Raw genomic sequence first — 18,190 nt, 5'->3', positions numbered from 1 at the left:
ACCCAAATCCCCTAATCCCAAAATTTCTGTCAATATCATATTTATATAAAAGGCCATATCCACCGCCTCTACAAGGCTTAACGTCTCAGCAGCCAAAGTGCTTTTTACCACTCACCTTACTTTCTTTGTTTCCCACACAAGCGGGCAACGTTTACCATTGTTCCCCAAAAGGAAAGTTATAAAACCTTCTGCGCTTGAAACCCCATCACATAAATTTGCATGGGACGCATCACTATAAACTATGAGTTTCAAGTGCCTAAGGTCACCTAAAACCGGGAACTTCAAAACACACTCATGCATTTTTAGTTTGGCCAACGCTTTATTTGCTCTTATTATGTCTTCCACTTTGGGATCATTCATTTCTTTACTCAACTCTAAGACATCAAAACTCACGTCCGGTCTAGTCTGTCTACCTAACCAGTTTGGTTGCCCAATTAAACTTCGCAGTTGCTCTTTTTCTATCTTTGAAACCATTGCGTCTTTTTGTGAAACTCGGCCACGACTAATTGCTATTGGGCTGATGCTTTCCATATAAGATTGCTGACGTAAAGTTGCCCCTAACTTAGTCTGTCCAATTTCCAGTCCAATGTATTTAAATGCACCGGAAGCCTGACTTCCAACCCCGAATTCTTTCCTCAAACCAGAGATTACAGTAGCTTCAAAATCACTAGTCCCACCCCACAAAACATCATCGACATGCATCATAAAAATGCCAGAAAGATTTCCTTTATAGTGCCAGTAAAACATTGCAGGATCTGCTTTCAACTGGCAACAGCCTAACTTTAACAAAACTGACCTTACCGAAAAATACCAGACTCTAGATGCATCATTTAATCCATATACACATTTGTTCAACTGCCAGAGTATCCCTTCTGTGTTAGCTGCTTCTTTAGGACGGAAAAAAATGTCTCTCTGGAGCTGATGTCCCTGCAAAAAGGCAGCTTTTATATCTATAGATTTGCATTCCCATGCCTTTGTGGTTAATAGAGCCAAGACGATCTTGAAAATAACCTTTCCTGCTGTAGGTGAATCTATCCTTAAATCCTGATCTTCTAAGTTTTCTTCAAATCCCCTTGCCACAAGCCGGGCCTTTGCCTTATAAGTTCCATCCGGAAGAACCTTTTCCGTGCAAATCCATCTGTGGGATAGAGCTCTTTGTCCGCTATCCGGTACTTCTGTGTATACCCAAATTCACTCCAACTATGCAATTTTTGCTGTTTAGCTTCTTTGATAACTTTTTCATCTAATGTATTTGAAGCCACCAAAATCTCACGTGCATGTGGGCTTCTACTCCTATTAGTATTCGTAGTCTTACTTATGTTCCATGATCTTGATAAACTACGTCCCCTCTCCCGCCTGGTATCTCGTTCTGTACTGCTACTGCTTGATCTTTCCCTTCTGCTGTGGGATGTCCTTTCAATAGTTCTCGACCTTTTCCTGCGGACCTGTTCACTATCCGATGTACTATCTGAACTGGCACTGCGTTTCTGTGCCCTCCATTTTTGAACTTCGTTTTCCCAATCCATTGTCTTGACTCCTTCCCCTGAATGCTGTACATTCAACCAATGTTTATACTTTCCAGTGGCCTTCCCTGCTCTACTAATAACAGTTGCATCCTTCCATTGACTAGACCCTTCAGGCAAGTATGTCACTTTTGTACCAACTTTTGGCAATTGCTCTTTTGGAAAAATGGCCTGTTCTAATTCATCAGAAGTGTTGTGTTCCTCCATAGAAACCCTGTCTATGTCAGTTAATTGGTCCTCATAGTTCTGTACCACATGCGTACCAGATGACTCTGGTTCCTCATCATGTCTGCCTGCTCTGTCTAAATTTGAAAATTTGTGATCTGTACCCATTATCCTTGATGAATGTACCCTAACAGTTTGATTACCATGTTGCAAAATAGTTGTTTTGCCATCTATGCCTATGATCCTCCCTGGGCCTTTCCATTCATTAGAATTGTCTCTCTTATCGTATACCATGCCACCTTGCTGAAAAACAGCATCTGATGGCCGTACGTTATGTCTTAAAGCTCTGCGAATTCTTTCAGAGACTTCTGCTTCCAAAAAAGCTTTTCTACTGCTATGCAATGCATTTAAATGTTCAGCAAAACCAGAGCTAATTGTAGTCCCCTCCCAAGCTGGAGGCTGGTCATCCAAAATGGACGGAATTTTAGGATTTCTTCCAAACACTAATTATAAGGACTATAGCCCCCAACCATCTGCAATGAATTCTTTGCATGTACTGCCCATGCTAAAGATGAATTTAGCCTGCAATTTGGTCGATCTGCCAAAACTTTCCGAAGCATGTCATCGATGACAGCATGATTTCTTTCACAGACACCATTAACTAAATGGGTTTTCTGCAGCCCTATTCATAACTCTGATGTTCATGTTTTAACACATATCCCTAAACTCATCATTAGCAAATTCTCCCACATTGTCCCTCAGGAATTTTGCCGGTGGACCCAGTCCTGTCCCTATCCATTTTTCCACGATTTGATCCAGAATTACTCTCTTTTCTTTACTTTGTACAATCGTTGATTGACTAAATCTGGTTGCTAAATCTACAAAATGCAAAATAAATATATTATTTGCTTTATCCCAGATATTAAGGTCCATGGCCACAATGTCGTTAAAACCCCTGGCCAAAGGTAGGGTTACTATCGGTAGTGCTGGTGACCTTCTGTACTTCCTACAAACTTCACAGCGGTCACTAACCTGTTCTATCAGTTTAGTATAGTCGTCATCCCTTACCCTGCATCCTTTAATACATTTTTCAGCCTCCGAGGAGACGGATGTGCAAATTGCCTATGCAGTTTTAATACCACAAGCTTTTTATCAGCTAAAGTCCCATTTTCAACTGCCATTAACACATGCTTAACCACTCTACTTGAAATATTATTTGTCAGTAATGGAATACAATAGTGTCCCGACTGTGTAAATTGTAAGTCCACCATCTTTCCAAAAACTGTTGCCTTATCCATGGGCAGCATGGTAGCATTGTGGATAGCACAATTGCTTCACAGCTCCAGGGTCCCAGGTTCGATTCCGGCTTGGGTCACTGTCTGTGCGGAGTCTGCACATCCTCCCCGTGTGTGCGTGAGTTTCCTCCGGGTGCTCCGATTTCCCCGCACAGTCCAAAGATGTGCAGGTTAGGTGGATTGGCCAAGATAAATTGCCCTTAGTGTCCAAAATTGCCCTTAGTGTTGGGTGGGGTTACTGGGTTACGGGGATAGGGTGGAGGTGTTGACCTTGGGTAGGGTGCTCTTTCCAAGAGCTGGTGCAGACTCGATGGGCCGAATGGCCTCCTTCGGCACTGTAAATTCTATGAAATTCTATAATTCTATGCTGTTCCATATCCAGTTTCATGTGTGCTTTCTTCATCGACGGTCTGCTCAGAAGCAAAGGTATCTCACTTGATACAACATCCGTGCTAAAGAAATGATTCACTCCGGCAACCTTGCAAGGGATCACCACTCTTTTCAGCAACTTCAGAGTATTATCATTCCCAAACCTGAAACTTGTGGAACTTTCAAATTCCTTAACCTTGTTATGATTTTCAGCATTCAAAGAGTCCAGGTAACATTTTAACCAGTCAATTCCACACACAGATGTGCAGCCACTGTCCAATTTAGCACAGTTGAAGGATTCTGCAACCAACACCCTCATTACCGGCGTAAAACTGCTTGTCAATAGGACAATGCCTTCTTTCTGGTCACTATCTTTTTCCTCCTCTGACTCTTCCGTGTCATGTGACGCTTCAAACACTCTAGCATAACGAGTTGGACAGTTGAAAGCATTTAGAGTCACATCAAAAACATTGATTTATCATGCCCCGTGCATTTCTGGGGTTCATCTTTCTATTGTAGGTTCTAACTGGGTTTCTGTCTTCATGATTTCCTTGTCTCGCTCTCCTTCTGTAGTCTTGAGCCCTGTTCGTAGCCATACGATTTCACCATCCTGTTAGTAGTGTATCTTCCATATTCTGTCTTATTGCAGGCTGACCTATTTGGGGTCATCAGAGCCATCGGAATCGAATGTTTCCCCAGGAACTTTTGTAAAGCTTTTGTCATCTGTTCGAATAAGGTATCCTTATCAGTAAACTGAACTCCTGTCAAAACTAGGAGCCTATCCATATTGCTGACTCTAGCACAGTCAAGTAATTTAAAGGCCAACACAGACTGTGGAAATTCCAGGTTGCGTTTCTGCAGCCTTTTATATAGTCTGCCAAATTCTATTCTATAGTCTTCCATGGAGATATCCTCCATTTTCCGGAACTTATCAAAATCCGACCATGCTTCATACGCACTTAACAAGTCAACTTTCTTATAAATCTTATCCATATAATGTAATTAAGTCTCCAGACCTTCTCTGAGTCTAACTCTTCCAATTCCAGCACAGACACCACTTTGTTTCGTATTTTATTGCCATATGGTAGAGAAAGAGCCAATGCCATACCTTGTTTTCTCTTTCACAAAGCAGTTACCTTAGTCCACATAACTACTGCACTTCTCCATTGGTCGTACGATTCCCTTTCAGAAAATAAGGGAGGATAGTCAAATCCAGCCATCTTTATCCTCAGTTCAGCCATATATCCCTTTTTTTTTTCTTTTCTCACTCACTCCTTGGTTTGATCTGGAAAAGTTGTATCTTTCAACCCTTCACATTTACACAGCAACATCCTCTGCTGCTAATTGTTAGATGTTTTAGTTGCTGTGATATGAAGAGTCTAAAGTTCTGTTCCTTTTTCACAAACACACATTTATTTCATTCCAACAGCCTTTGCACAAAAATCTTCCAAGATGGTGCCGGAGCGAGGCGACTCTCTGAGAGCTCTCCCCAACAGATCCACTTTTTACTTAACTTATACTCGTTCTAATCTTTTAAAAATTACTTCTAAAACTAATATTATTACTAACCTCTCTCTTTTATCTTCTCTTGCAGGCTTGCACATCCTCTGAGGCCCTTGGAGACCTTTTGACCCGACCCGACCTGACCTCCGCGACCTGGAAGAAGATCCGGCCCAAACCGGAAGTGAAGCCCCGACCTCGATTTGGAGCCGACTCGGACCTTGGAGCTCCCAACCCGGCCTAATTACCGACGCCAGCCCCCGGATCGCCTTCCCCAGTCCCCAGAGCACCCGACCGGACCCCCGACGGCCCCGCCCAGCGACCCGACCTGGAGAGGCCCGCCCAACAACCCGACGTAACTGGTGATGGAAGAAAGAAAAATCCACGTGGAGGCCCGACGGGGCCGACTTCAAGATCCGACCCCAGGAGTGCCCAGGGAGGGAACAGACCACGGGACCCGTGCGAGGTCCCAAACGCGCTGCAAGGTATTCCCGTGCCTGCAGAACACCGGGACCCATCTGGATCGCAAGCATGCCCCCCTCGCAACCCCTCTACCTCAACCAGTGCCCGGGACCCTGCCAGACACGACACCAGATACGTAAACAGCGCCCATGTGGACTAAGGATCCCGCCAGCGTCCTGGACCCCGGCAGACGCAACCCACCTACCTTCCACAAGAGCTGACATCTCCCATCGGATCTCAGGATCATCCAGCAGCAGCCGCCGACCGAAGAAGCGAAGAAAACGTGGCGGTCTGCAGGTTAGACTGAAGCAACACGGTTTCAAGACCCCTCTCCCCAGCATACTCCTGGCAAATGTCCAAGCGATCGAAAACAAGCTGGATGAAATTAACGCCAGACTTACCTCTCAGAGGGAAGTAAGAGACTGCTGTGTGCTCTGTTTCACAGAGACATGGCTCACCCTCGCCTCACCAGACTGTGGCCATACAACCTGAAGGCTTCTCAATTCACCGGGCGGACCGCACGGCATCATCAGGCAAAGCTAAGGGTGGAGGGGTTTGCCTCCTCATCAACTCCTCCTGGTGCTTGAATATGACGACCCTGGCGACCTACTGCTCCCAGACCTGGAATACCTGACCGTGAAGTGCCGCCCATATTATCTTCCACGTGAGTTCACTTCAGCCATTATCACAGCGGTCTACATCCCACCCCAGGCAGAAGTGAGGAAGGCGCTGGACGAACTATACACAGTTATAAACAACTACAAAACAGAACACCCGGAGGCCTTGTTCATCGTGGCCGGAGACTTCAACAAGGCCAACCTCAAGAGTGTACTGCCAAAATTCCACCAGCACATCTCCTGTCCCAACAGGGGCGACAACTGCTACTCAAAAATCAAGGGCGCCTACTGTTCCATCTCCCGACTGCACTTTGGGAAATCAGACCATAAGACGGTGCTCCTTCTCCCGGCGTACAAGCAGAAACTCAAGCGGGAGAATCCAGCTAAGAAGGTTGTGCAGTGCTGGTCCGAGGAGACAGAAGAGCTATTACATGACTGCTTAGAGACAGTGGACTGGTCCATATTTAAGAACTCAGCGACCAACTTAAATGAGTATGCCACCACCGTCACAGACTTTATCAGCAAATGTGTGGACGACTGCGTGCCAAAGAAAGCAGTACGTGCATTCCCCAACCGGAAACCATGGCTCAATCGCGAGATTGATTCCCTACTGAAGGACAGATCCGAGGCGTTCAAGTTAGACGACCCTGACCTACACAAGAAATCCAGGTACGACCTCCGCAAAGCCATCCGAGATGCCAAGAGAGAATATTAAACCAAGCTAGAATCACAGACAGACTCTCCGCGGTTGTGGCAAGGACTAAACAACATAACAGGCTACAAAGCGAAGCCGAACAGTATCTCTGGCAGCAGCGCACCCCTCCCCGATGAACTCAATGCATTCTATGCTCGGTTCGAGCAGGTAACCAACAATCTGCTGTCGAGTGCCCCAGCAGCCCATAATTCACCCATACTCACCATCACAGCTTCCGAAGTCAGATCGGCCTTCCTGAAAGTGAACCCTCGGAAGGCGACGGGCCCGGACGGGATTTCTGGTCGTGCACTCAGAGCCTGCGCGGATCAGCTGGCAGAAGTATTCGCGGACATCTTTAACCTGTCCCTCCTCCACTCCGAGGTCCCCACCTGCTTCAAGAAGACCACCATCATACCGGTACCAAAGAAGAACCAGGCAACATGCCTCAATGACTACCGTCCAGTGGCCCTGACTTCAGTCGTAATGAAGTGCTTCGAGAGGTTGATCATGAAGCGCATCACCTCCATACTCCCAGAATGCCTTGATCCACTGCAATTCGCATACCGCTGCAACCGGTCCACATCAGACGCCATTTCCCTGGCCCTACACTCATCCCTAGAACATCTCGAAAACAAGGACTCCTACATCAGACTCCTATTTATTGACTACAGCTCCGCCTTCAACATCATAATCCCAGCCAAGCTCATATCAAAGCTCCAAAACCTAGGACTTGGCTCCCCACTCTGCAACTGGATCCTCGATTTTCTGACCAACAGACCACAATCAGTAAGAATGAACAACAACACCTCCTTCACAATAGTCCTCAACAACGGGGCCACGCAAGGCTGCGTACTTAGCCCTCTACTCTACTCCCTGTACACACACGACTGCGTGGCAAAACTTGGTTCCAACTCCATCTACAAGTTTGCTGACGATATGACCATAGTGGGCCGGATGTCGAATAACGACGAGTCCGAATACAGGCGGGAGATAGGGTACATTCACTACATGATATTTATTGTCACGCAGACACATATTCTTTATATAAAAGGGGGGATGTCATAATATACACCAGTATATCATGGTGCAGACACACACACACACACTGATGGACATGCAGTGGGACCAATCAGCATACACCACTGCAGCCAATCACCAGTGAGAGCACACGCACTATAAAGACAGGGGACAGGAGAGTTCCCGCTCATTCTAGTGGCAGCCAGCTCGGAGCACAGAGCTCACAGCCTGCAACACAGACATTCACCATGTGCTGAGTGCATCACCTGGTTAGGACTAGGCACGGGTCAACAGTTAAAGCTTGGTATTGCATTTACCCACAGTTCAAGTATGTTAATATAGTTAACCTTATAATAAAATAGAGTTGCACCACTTCCAGTGTTGGTGACCTGTTTGTGATCCAGAACACCCAACACATCAGAACCTAGTGGAGTGGTGTAGCGACAACAATCTCTCCCTCCATGCCAGCAAAACTAAAGAGCTGGTCATTGACTTTATGAAGCAAAGTACTGTACACACCCCTGTCAGCATCAATGGGGCCGAGGTGGAGATGGTTAGCAGTTTCAAATTCATAGGGGTGCACATCTCCAAAAATCTGTCCTGGTCCACCCACGTCGACGCTACCACCAAGAAAGCACAACAGTGCCCATACTTCCTCAGGAAACTAAGAAAATTCGGCATGTCCACATTAACCCTTACCAACATTTACAGATGCACCATAGAAAGCATCCTATCGGGCTGCATCACAGCCTGGTATGGCAACTGCTCGGCCCAGGACCGCAAGAAACTTCAGAGAGTCGTGAACACCGCCCAGTCCATCACACGAACCTGCCTCCCATCCATTGACTCCATCTACACCTCCCGCTGCCTGGGGAAAGCAGGTAGCATAATCAAAGATCCCTCCCACCCGGCTTACTCACTCTTCCAACTTCTTCCATCGGGCAGGAGATACAGAAGTCTGGGAACACGCACGAACAGACTCAAAAACAGCTTCTTCCCCACTATCAGCAGACTCCTAAATGACCCTCTTATGGACTGACCTCATTAACACTACACCCTGTATGCTTCACCCGATGCCGGTGCTTATGTAGTTACATTGTATATGTTGTGTTGCCCTATTATGTATTTTCTTTTATTCCCTTTTCTTCCCATGTACTTAATGATCTGTTGAGCTGCTCGCAGAAAAATACTTTTCACTGTACCTCGGTACATGTGACAATAAACAAATCCAATCCAATCCAATCTAACTATACATCACCTGACAGAGGCCACCTGAAGCCCCTTTACATATCAGTGTCAATTAATGGATACTTAACATAAATGAGACAACTAATTGCAATGTCTCTTAACCCATTACTTAACACCAGTGGGTCCCAAACTATGCGGACAAGGCCAGCCATTCAGTCCACCCATTTTCCCCTGACGGCCGAGGCACAGCAGGTCTTCGCCCGTATCAGAGCCAATATCACCAAGACCGGGATGCACGCAGTGGACGAGACACTGCCCTTTCAAGTAGCGAGTGACGCATCGGATGTCGCCCTAGCTGCCACCCTCAATCAGGCAGGCAGATCCGTGGCATTCTTTTCCCGCACACTTCATGCGTCAGAAATTCGGCACTCATCTGTCGAAAAAGTGGCCCAAGCTATCGTTGAAGCTGTGCGGCATTGGAGGCATTACCTGACCGGCAGGAGATTCACTCTCCTCACTGACCAACGGTCGGTAGCCTTCATGTTCAATAACACACCAATAACACACCGTGCAAGATCAAAAACGATAAAATCTTGCGGTGGAGGATCGAGCTCTCCACCTATAATTACGAGATTTTGTATCGCCCCGGCAAACTCAACGAGCCCCCAGACGCCCTATCCCGAGGTACATGTGCCAGCGCACAAGTAGACCGACTCCGGACCCTGCATGACAGCCTTTGTCACTCGGGGGTCACACGGCTGTACCATTTCATAAAGGCCCACAGGGGCCTACTCCCCGACTGCCCTACTCCGTTGAGGAAGTACGGACAATCAGGGACTGCCAGGTCTATGCGGAGTGCAAGCCGCGCTTCTACCGGCCGGACAGTGCGCGCCTGGTGAAGGCCTCCCACCCCTTTGAACGCCTCAGCGTGGATTTCAAAGGGCCCCTCCCCTCCACCGACCAAAACACGTATATTCTCAGTGTGGTCGATGAGTACTCCAGGTTCCCCTTCGTTATCCCATGCCCCGACATGACGTCTGCCACCGTCATCAAAGCCCTAAACACTATCTTCGCTCTGTTCGGTTTCCCCACCTATATCCACAGTAACAGGGGATCCTCATTCATGAGCGATGAGCTGCTTCAGTTCCTGCTCAGCAGGGGTATCGCCTCCAGCAGGACGACCAGCTATAACCCCCGGGGAAACGGGCAGGTAGAGAGGGAAAACGGGACGGTATGGAGGGCCCTTCCAACTGGCCCTACGGTCCAGGGACCACCCAGCCTCTCGTTGGCAGGAGGTCCTCCTTGATGCACTCCACTCCATTCAGTCACAGCTGTGCACCGCTACTAACAACATACCCCATGAATGTCTTTTTGCTTACTCCAGGAAGTCCACATCCGGGGTGTCGCTCCCGACTTGGCTCGCAGCTCCAGGACCAGTCCTGCTCTGTAGGCACGTCCACGTCCACAAGGCGGACCCGTTGGTGGAAAGTGTGCAATTGCTCCATGCCAACCCCCTGTATGCCAGTACCCCGACGGCCGGCAAGATACTGTCTCCCTCAGGTACCTGGCACCAGCAGGTTCCACACACACACACCTCTCCGGCCTGGCGCCACCCTCCCCTTCCCTGGTGCTCCCAGCATTAACCCCACCAGGACCATCCGTCCTTCCCCTGCCCACGCCCGAGGATGAAGAGATTACTGCGCTTCTGTGAGCTGGCCCTCCCAGCTAACCTGGTAGCCCCCCTCTATGGCGCCAAACATCCTTCACAATATTGTTCGCCCTCTCCCCCGCTCGGACATACATATTCAAAAAGCACAGTCCCAACAAACACAAAGAAAAGACACGGAAGATCCCCCACCAGCACCAGGTAACATACTAAACTGAGCAACAGCCCAAGAATCAATAAAAAAAACATTTCACAGAAAATAACTTTAGCAAAATCGATACAGCATTACCCGTCCCAAGAATTCAGTGTCCTCAGTCATTTGCCAACCCTTTAATTTTAATAAAGTCCATAGCCTTGTCCGGCGACTCAAAATAGAGTTCCTGATCTTCAAAAGTGACCCACAAATGAGCTGGATGTAGCAGCCAAAACTTCACATTCTTCTGAAAAGGGCCAATTTTACTTGGTTGAATCCTTCTCTTCTTTTGGCCAGATCCGCACCCAGGTCCTGGTAGATGCACAGCATGCTGCTCTCCCACTTGCAGCTCCGTGTCTGCTTGGCCCACTGCAAAATCTGTTCCTTATCCAGGAATCGGTGGCGGCTCGTTCACACGCAGTCTCCTCGCAAGCGTTCTGTGCGTTCTATCCACTTCCAAGGGTCGAGCAAACGCTCCATCACCCATTAACTTCTCGAGCATATTCGCCACATAGGCCCTTGCGTCTGTTCCCTCGCAGCCCGCAGGGAGGCCGACGATCCTCAAGTTCTGTTCTGAAGGTCCTCCACCTTTTCTTGCAGCCTTTTCTGCTGATCCCTCATCAGTCCCACCTGTAACTCCAGCGCAGTTAGGTGTTCCTCGTGCTCGACCACCTTCTCCTCAACCTTCTGGGTCGCCCGACCTTGGGCTTCCAGCCCCTGCTCCACCCGGTCGATCGATGCGTTGATTGGGTCTAGACCTTTCTCCTTCTGCTTGCCGAAACCCTCCTGAATAAATTTCACCAGCTGCTCCGTTGACCACTGGGTCACTGAGCTAGTACCCTGCACCTCTGCCATGTTTTTCTGTGCTGTGCATTTTACACGTGCCTTCTCTGCTCGATTTTCCTTCTTATAAGGCCACTTTTGGTCCATGTCTCCATATATTGGGCTGGGATTCCTCCTCACTGTCCCATCCACTCCCTATTTTCCAAATAAAATTCGAAAAAAGTCGGGAAAAAAGGTCCAAATGGTCCGTCACGAGCGGGAGCTACCAAATGTGCGACCTCCTACTCCATGGCCCCCACCAGAAGTCGGAAATTTACATTATTAACAACTTCTGTTTTATTTTTAGCAATCACTAATGCCGAGCTAGAAAAATAACTAATCAGACTGATAACAGGTCTACAGAGATTAAATTATGAGGGCAGGCTGCATAAACTGGGCGTGCAGTCTCCTCAGCTAAAGAGGTGACCGAATTTATTTGCTTAGGATGATGCAAGGATAGGGTATTGTAGATGGTTTCCTCCCACAAGTCCCGAAAGATGTGCTCTTAGGTGAATTCGGCATTCTGAATTCTCCCTCAGTGTACCCGAACAGGCGCCAGAGTGTGGCGGCTAGGGTTTTTCACAGTAACTTCATTGCAGTGTTAATGTAAGCCTACTTGTGACACAAAGATTATTATTATTATAACAATTAGATCTTCTAAGGAAGTCCTGAACAAGTGAGCTTATCTAAAACAATAGAGCTAAGCCATTCAGGGGTGATATCAAGGAGTAGCTTTTCACACTAAAGGTAGTTGACATTTTTAAATGGTGTCCTGATCTCTTTCTGCACTGACGTAGGGGTTCCTCAGTGCAGGAAATGAAGGTAAGTGCGGCCGAGGCAGGCCTTCGCCTCTGAGGCCCGAAGAAAATAACAGAATCCCGTTCGATAGCGGGTCGCTTCCAGCGCTTAATCGGACTCTTGTTTTTTGTTAAATCACGCGTGTAATCTCTTAATGAAAAGATTTATTTTTTAAGGTTTGTAGTTCCAGAGCATAATGAAGGCAGGGAAATGCTTCAGAGAAAAGCTACATACTTGTCATGATGTTGAGTCTGTCAGAGGTATGTGCGCTAATGACTGCCCTCTTCACTTATTTACCTATGTCACAATCAATTAGGGTGCCATTTTGATTTTGCTAATAGCTATAAATATTGAACTATTAATAATAAAAATTATGTAAAATTAATTTCAGAATATCGGACTTTAAAATAGGGACTGGACCATATTTGTTTGCTGTGTCTAGTAATTTCCTGTCCTCTAACCTTTTATCATCTGAGGGCAGCTCTTGATTTTAACGCCCCAGATGCAACACCATCAGATCAACTAACACATTTAAATGCTTACTGAATTTGAATTTACTGAATCTGAACAATGTTTAATGAACTGAAAGACTTGGTGGCAACATGCTGCATCCATGCAACTAACAGCCATTACTCGATGGTAGTGCTATCAGCTCAGAGCCTGAGGTCAGGAGTTCAAGTCTCCGTCTACAGATTTTAGTATACACCTAGCTTGCATTTCAGTACAATCGCAAAGTTTGATGTGGCAGCGCACTGTGCGCCCGTGTCCCCAAGTACATGGATGTGAAAGATCTCATGGAATCGTCCTTCTGGTGTACTGGCCAATGTCACTAAAAATTTTGATTATTAGCTCATTGCTGTTTCTGGGGCCTCGCTATATGTAAATTGGCTACCAGATTTCTCTACATGACATTCTTCAATGTGACTTCATTAGCTGTAGGAAATGCTTTGGAACATCATGAAGTTCTGAGAGGCACTATAAAAATGAAACGTGCCCCAGTCAGCTTGCACACTGCTTGGGATTGGTAATAATGTTATTCCTGACAGATACAAGGGTGAAATCAGGTAGATTTTCAATACATATTGCTTGTGGGCCTACAACGACATTGTCCAAAATTGGTGCTCAATTTTAAATTCCATTAACTAAAAGCACAAGGATGGTTGGTAGTGTGTATGTGAATGAATGAGTGGGAGACTATTAGAAGATGCTCTTCACAAATTGTAACAAAGGCACAATTTTTCTCAGGATGATTTTCATGTATGCCACACTGACTTTGGCACCTCAAAAGTGTTTACATACCTGCCACACGTTGGAACCATTAGCCTGGACAATTTTCATGACGGCTATAACAGGGATCCACATAATACAGAAGATTATCATACACCAGCCAAGTCCTATTGCCCAGCCAGGATACTGAATAGGTCCATATGTTGGAGCAGTGAATGTTGTCAAGGACCAGATTAAGATTGCCTGAATGAAATGATTGCATAAAATGAGATCAGAATGCGAGGCTATCTGCAGCTTCATTATTTTCAGTTTAAATCACTATTTAAAAGATTTAGGCCAGGATTCTCCATACCCCACAGGATGATCGGGTAACCTGATAGGGCAGAGAATCCCACATTGGGGCAAAAACTGGATTGGCGCTGGGCGGCAGACCCGTCCCCACTCTCCGTTCCCACTCCTCTGGCGATCGCGGGATTCCTGCCACATGCCGTCAGGAACATGCAAAACTGCACAGTTTGTAATAAGCATTCATGTTATGATTGACAGTTGCTGACCACTTCAAATTACAAAGTGCTTCCCACGGTTAGAAAAGAGGCAGTGAAACCATTTAGCATTATTGAAGTGGTCAGCAGCTGTCAATCCTAACAAGGATGTTTAGAAACATTTAGTTAGAATAATGGCGGGGACTTCAGATGCATTCAAGCATAAAGGGAAAAATAAATAAACAAACCTTCTGGTACCTGCGTTTAAACCATTAAGCTGCCAATCAAAGGCTAATAAAAGATATTGTTCTGTGAAATTGAATGAAAGCCATCTTCAAGGATCTCAGGGGATTTTAAGTCTTTTGAAGTGTTCTGGGCATTCTAATAAGGCTCTGATACTTCAAAAAGCAGCAGTTTTAAAATCTTGATCTGAGTGAGATGCTGTGAGGAAAGGGAAAGTCTTCTTGGCTTGAACCTTCAATGAACTGTCTGATCTGCTCTGTACCTGTTAGGCAGAGCAGTTCAGAATGAAAAGGCCCCTTCAGAGTTTAAACAGATGAGACTAGAGTGAAGAATATGAGCAGAAGGCTGGCTGAGTCTACCATTCCAATAGTGATCTTCAGGTTGTGCAGGGCTCGAAGGGGCCCAGGGTCTACCCCTTAAGTATGCCTGAGCGCCCTCCATCAACCAGTCCCCATCTTGGAGACTCTCCTTCTGCGGCCTGACAGCAGCAGAGAGTACATGATCAGTGGGCTAAACCCTTTGACCCCCTTGAACAGAACAGCAAATCTTGCCCGTTATATCACCTTACCAGCAGTAACACTGGGGAGACAAAAGACCAACATCCTCTCCACCACAGCCAGAAGAGCCAACTCCTTTCCCCAATCATCATCTCAATGTCCTCGATGAATCTGTTTACCCCTGTAAACAACAAGAAAGCAGAGAGACACAATCATTTGGTTTGTCCAGTCTTCAGGACAACTTGTTTACTGTAGAACATATGAGTCTATGAATTAGGAGTAGAAATAGGCTATTTAGCCCCTTGACCCTGCTCTGCCATTCAATAAGATTATGGTTCATCAGATTGTGGCCTCAACTCCATATTCCTGCCGTCTCCAATGTCCTTTGACTCCCTTGTTACTGAACAGTCTGCTTCAAAAATAATCTGGCGGGATCCTCCTTCCACGCAGCCGGCCGATGGGGTTTCCCATTGTGGACACCTACACACTGCCAGGACATCCGCGGGCATGAGAGCACTGACACCATCACTTTCTGAGGAAGAAAATTGCAAAGACGAATGACCCTCAGAGAAAATAATTTCTCATCACCCCAGTCTTGCATGCAGACATCTTGGGCAGGGTTCTCCGTTTCAGAAACAAATGTTGAAGCCGGGACTGAATCGGTAGACTTCTACGATAGCAAAATTGGCACCGCTCCCGGACCAATTCATCTACTGTTAATGGGCTAGCACCAAATCCACGATTGATTCCAATGAAAAATGGTGTCGGATTCACCGGGGTCAAGATTGACACCCATTCGGCTGACAAGCTGCAGCTGCATATAAGCAGTCCAATCCACTCCCCCCCTCCCCCACCCCCCTCACACACACACACACACACACAGACATAAACACACTCTCATCACAGCCAACAAGATGGCAACACTGTGAGCGGCACCCCACTTTGCAGATTTGGAGCTGGAAACACTGTTAGACACCATGGGGGAGAGGCAGGCTACCCTGAGCCCCGGGGTGGGAACGAGGTTGCCACCCATCACGTACAGAGGGCCAGGGCGCAGGTGGCGAAGGTCGTGAGCGCTGTAGGTCCCATCGCCAGGACCGGACACCCCAACCTGCGATCCAATCATGCGACATGTCTTGAGTCTTGCAGGATCACGTGTCGATGAGGCGGGCCCTATCCCTGCTCCTGAGTCCAACTACACCCCAAGCCCAAGTGAACAGCAACGAGGAAAAGGGCTTTGACAGTGACAGGAGCCCTTGACCCGCAGTCCGAAACACCCCGGAGCACCAGTCCGGGTATGACACTGACTTCTAGACACAGATGTCACCAACATTCTTCACAATCTCAGAGCCACTCACCTTGGTTGGGCACTTTAGCGAAGAGGTTCCTTGGACACTATCTGGTGCGCATCACACAACTGCTACAGTACATCAGGTGGAGGTAGGAGCCAATGAGTGGGCGGACGGTCTGGGGCAGCCCGACCCTAGGGACTAGCTGCCATCTAGATGGGTTTTGGGCTTGAAAGGGCAGGTCCATCGATAGTGGAGATGTGGGAGACTCTTAGCGCTATACTGGAGCGCCCCTCCAGAGCGGTCCAGGTACCTGAACCGCATCTTCAGAATGCCAAAGCACCACTTGATCACATCCCTGGTCGCAGCATGGGTGTCGTTGTAGCAGGCCTTCATGTCGATCTGTGGCCTCCGGATAGGTGTCATCAGCCATGACCGCAGTGGATAACTCCTGCTGTCCAGGAGCCAACCCCTCACCCGAGGGTACGCCTTGAAGAGGTCAGGAAACATCGAGTGTGTCGTGCACGCTGCCCGGGTATCTCACTAGTTTAGCACACTGGAGGGCTGGTTTAGCACACTGGGCTAAATCGCTGGCTTTTAAAGCAGACCAAGGCAGGCCAGCAGCACGGTTCAATTCCCGTACTAGCCACCCCGAACAGGCGCCAGAATGTGGTGACTAGGGGCTTTTCACAGTAATTTTATTTGAAGCCTACTTGTGACAATAAGCGATTTTCGCTTTTCATTTCATTTCTTGGTCACACACCAGCTGCACATTTATCGAGTGGAATCCCTTTCGGTTTGTGAAGACCGGCCCGTCATGGGCCGGTGCTCGTCGGATGTCATTCATCCCATCGATCACCCCCCTGTACGGATGGCGCCGAACCCCACTTCCTGGGCATCCTGGTGGGCTCGGGCCACATTGAATTTGATGTATTGTGTCGAACGGGCACATTGGGCCTCCGTGACCGTGCAGACGAACCTGTTGCCTGAGGTCTGTGAGATCCCCACTCGGGACTGCGTTCGCGCTCTCCCCTGATTTACGAAACAAAAATAGATTGATCCTTTGGGGGCAGCACGGTAGCATTGTGGATAGCGCAAATGCTTCACAGCTCCAGGGTCCCAGGTTCGATTCCGGCTTGGGTCACTGTCTGTGCGGAGTCTGCACATCCTCCCCGTGTGTGCGTGGGTTTCCTCCGGGTGCTCCGGTTTCCTCCCACAGTCCAAAGATGTGCAGGTTAGGTGGATTGGCCATGCTAAATTGCCCATAGTGTCCAAAATTGCCCTTAGTGTTGGGTGGGGTTACTGGGTTATGGGGATAGGGTGGAGGTGTGGAACTTGGGTAGGGTGCTCTTTCCAAGAGCCGGTGCAGACTCGATGGGCCGAATGGCCTCCTTCTGCACTGTAAATTCTATGATTCTATGATTCTATGATTCTATGATTCTGGAAGGATCCTGAAAGGTTTAGGGCAACCATCACCTTGATGGCCCCCGGGAGCAGGTATCGTTCCCCCATACCCCCGCTGTGCCAGGTGCGCCATGATATGGCAGATATGTCGCACTGTCCCCCTGTTCAGCCGCAGTCTTCACCGGCATGCCCAGTCCGACAGGTCCTTGAATAGCAGGTGCTGCCGGTACACATGAGGCCTGTTGCGGTGCCTCCTTCCCACCTCCTCCTTGTCCTGTTGGGCGGCCAGCCAACCATCCTCACAACTAGCTGCCTCCTGTTCCTCTGGTGCAGGCTCGGCAGGTTCCCCCAGGGCTGTTCCAGCTCGTACAGCCTCAGTGCATCCCCTAGGGCTGCGCAACTAATGTGAAGGCCACCATTCCTGGTTGAATTGCAAAGTCCATTTTCTGCAGGGGGTGCAAGTCGGATATGTTAGCAAGGTTCCCAACCAGGTTCAACAGGCTACAAGGTCTGCAGTGGTGTGCACTGCAGACCCTGCCCTCACATGCCCACAACCCCCCCCCCCCCCCCAACCACCCATCACCCCCTCCTTCCCCATATCCACACCGACACCCAGCCATTTCCCTGGCACTCTGTGCTTCACACCCTGGTCCTGGTGGTGGCCGGCAATGTGGTGGCCTGTCCTCTGGCTCTACCGATGCCAGTGGTACGCTCCCCGAGAAAATCACTTTTTTTCCAA

General features: G+C 48.1%; 1 protein-coding gene across 1 annotated transcript in view; it reads right to left on the bottom strand.

Annotated features, from left to right (window-relative positions):
* Nucleotides 1–18,190, bottom strand: part of LOC140420930 (sodium- and chloride-dependent neutral and basic amino acid transporter B(0+)-like) — a 242,665-nt gene that overhangs the window by 18,394 nt on the left and 206,081 nt on the right. Inside the window, exons 12-13 of the mRNA XM_072505092.1 lie at nt 14,830–14,939; nt 13,609–13,779 (exon numbers count right to left, since the gene is read on the bottom strand). Of these exons, the coding sequence (XP_072361193.1) occupies nt 13,609–13,779; nt 14,830–14,939 (281 nt within the window). The remainder of the gene's footprint in view (nt 1–13,608; nt 13,780–14,829; nt 14,940–18,190) is intronic.

Source organism: Scyliorhinus torazame, chromosome 5 (genome assembly GCF_047496885.1).
Source record: "Scyliorhinus torazame isolate Kashiwa2021f chromosome 5, sScyTor2.1, whole genome shotgun sequence".
NCBI lineage: Eukaryota > Metazoa > Chordata > Chondrichthyes > Carcharhiniformes > Scyliorhinidae > Scyliorhinus > Scyliorhinus torazame.
The sequence above is the reverse complement of the archived record's forward strand: the minus strand, read 5'-3'. Positions and strand labels throughout refer to the sequence as shown.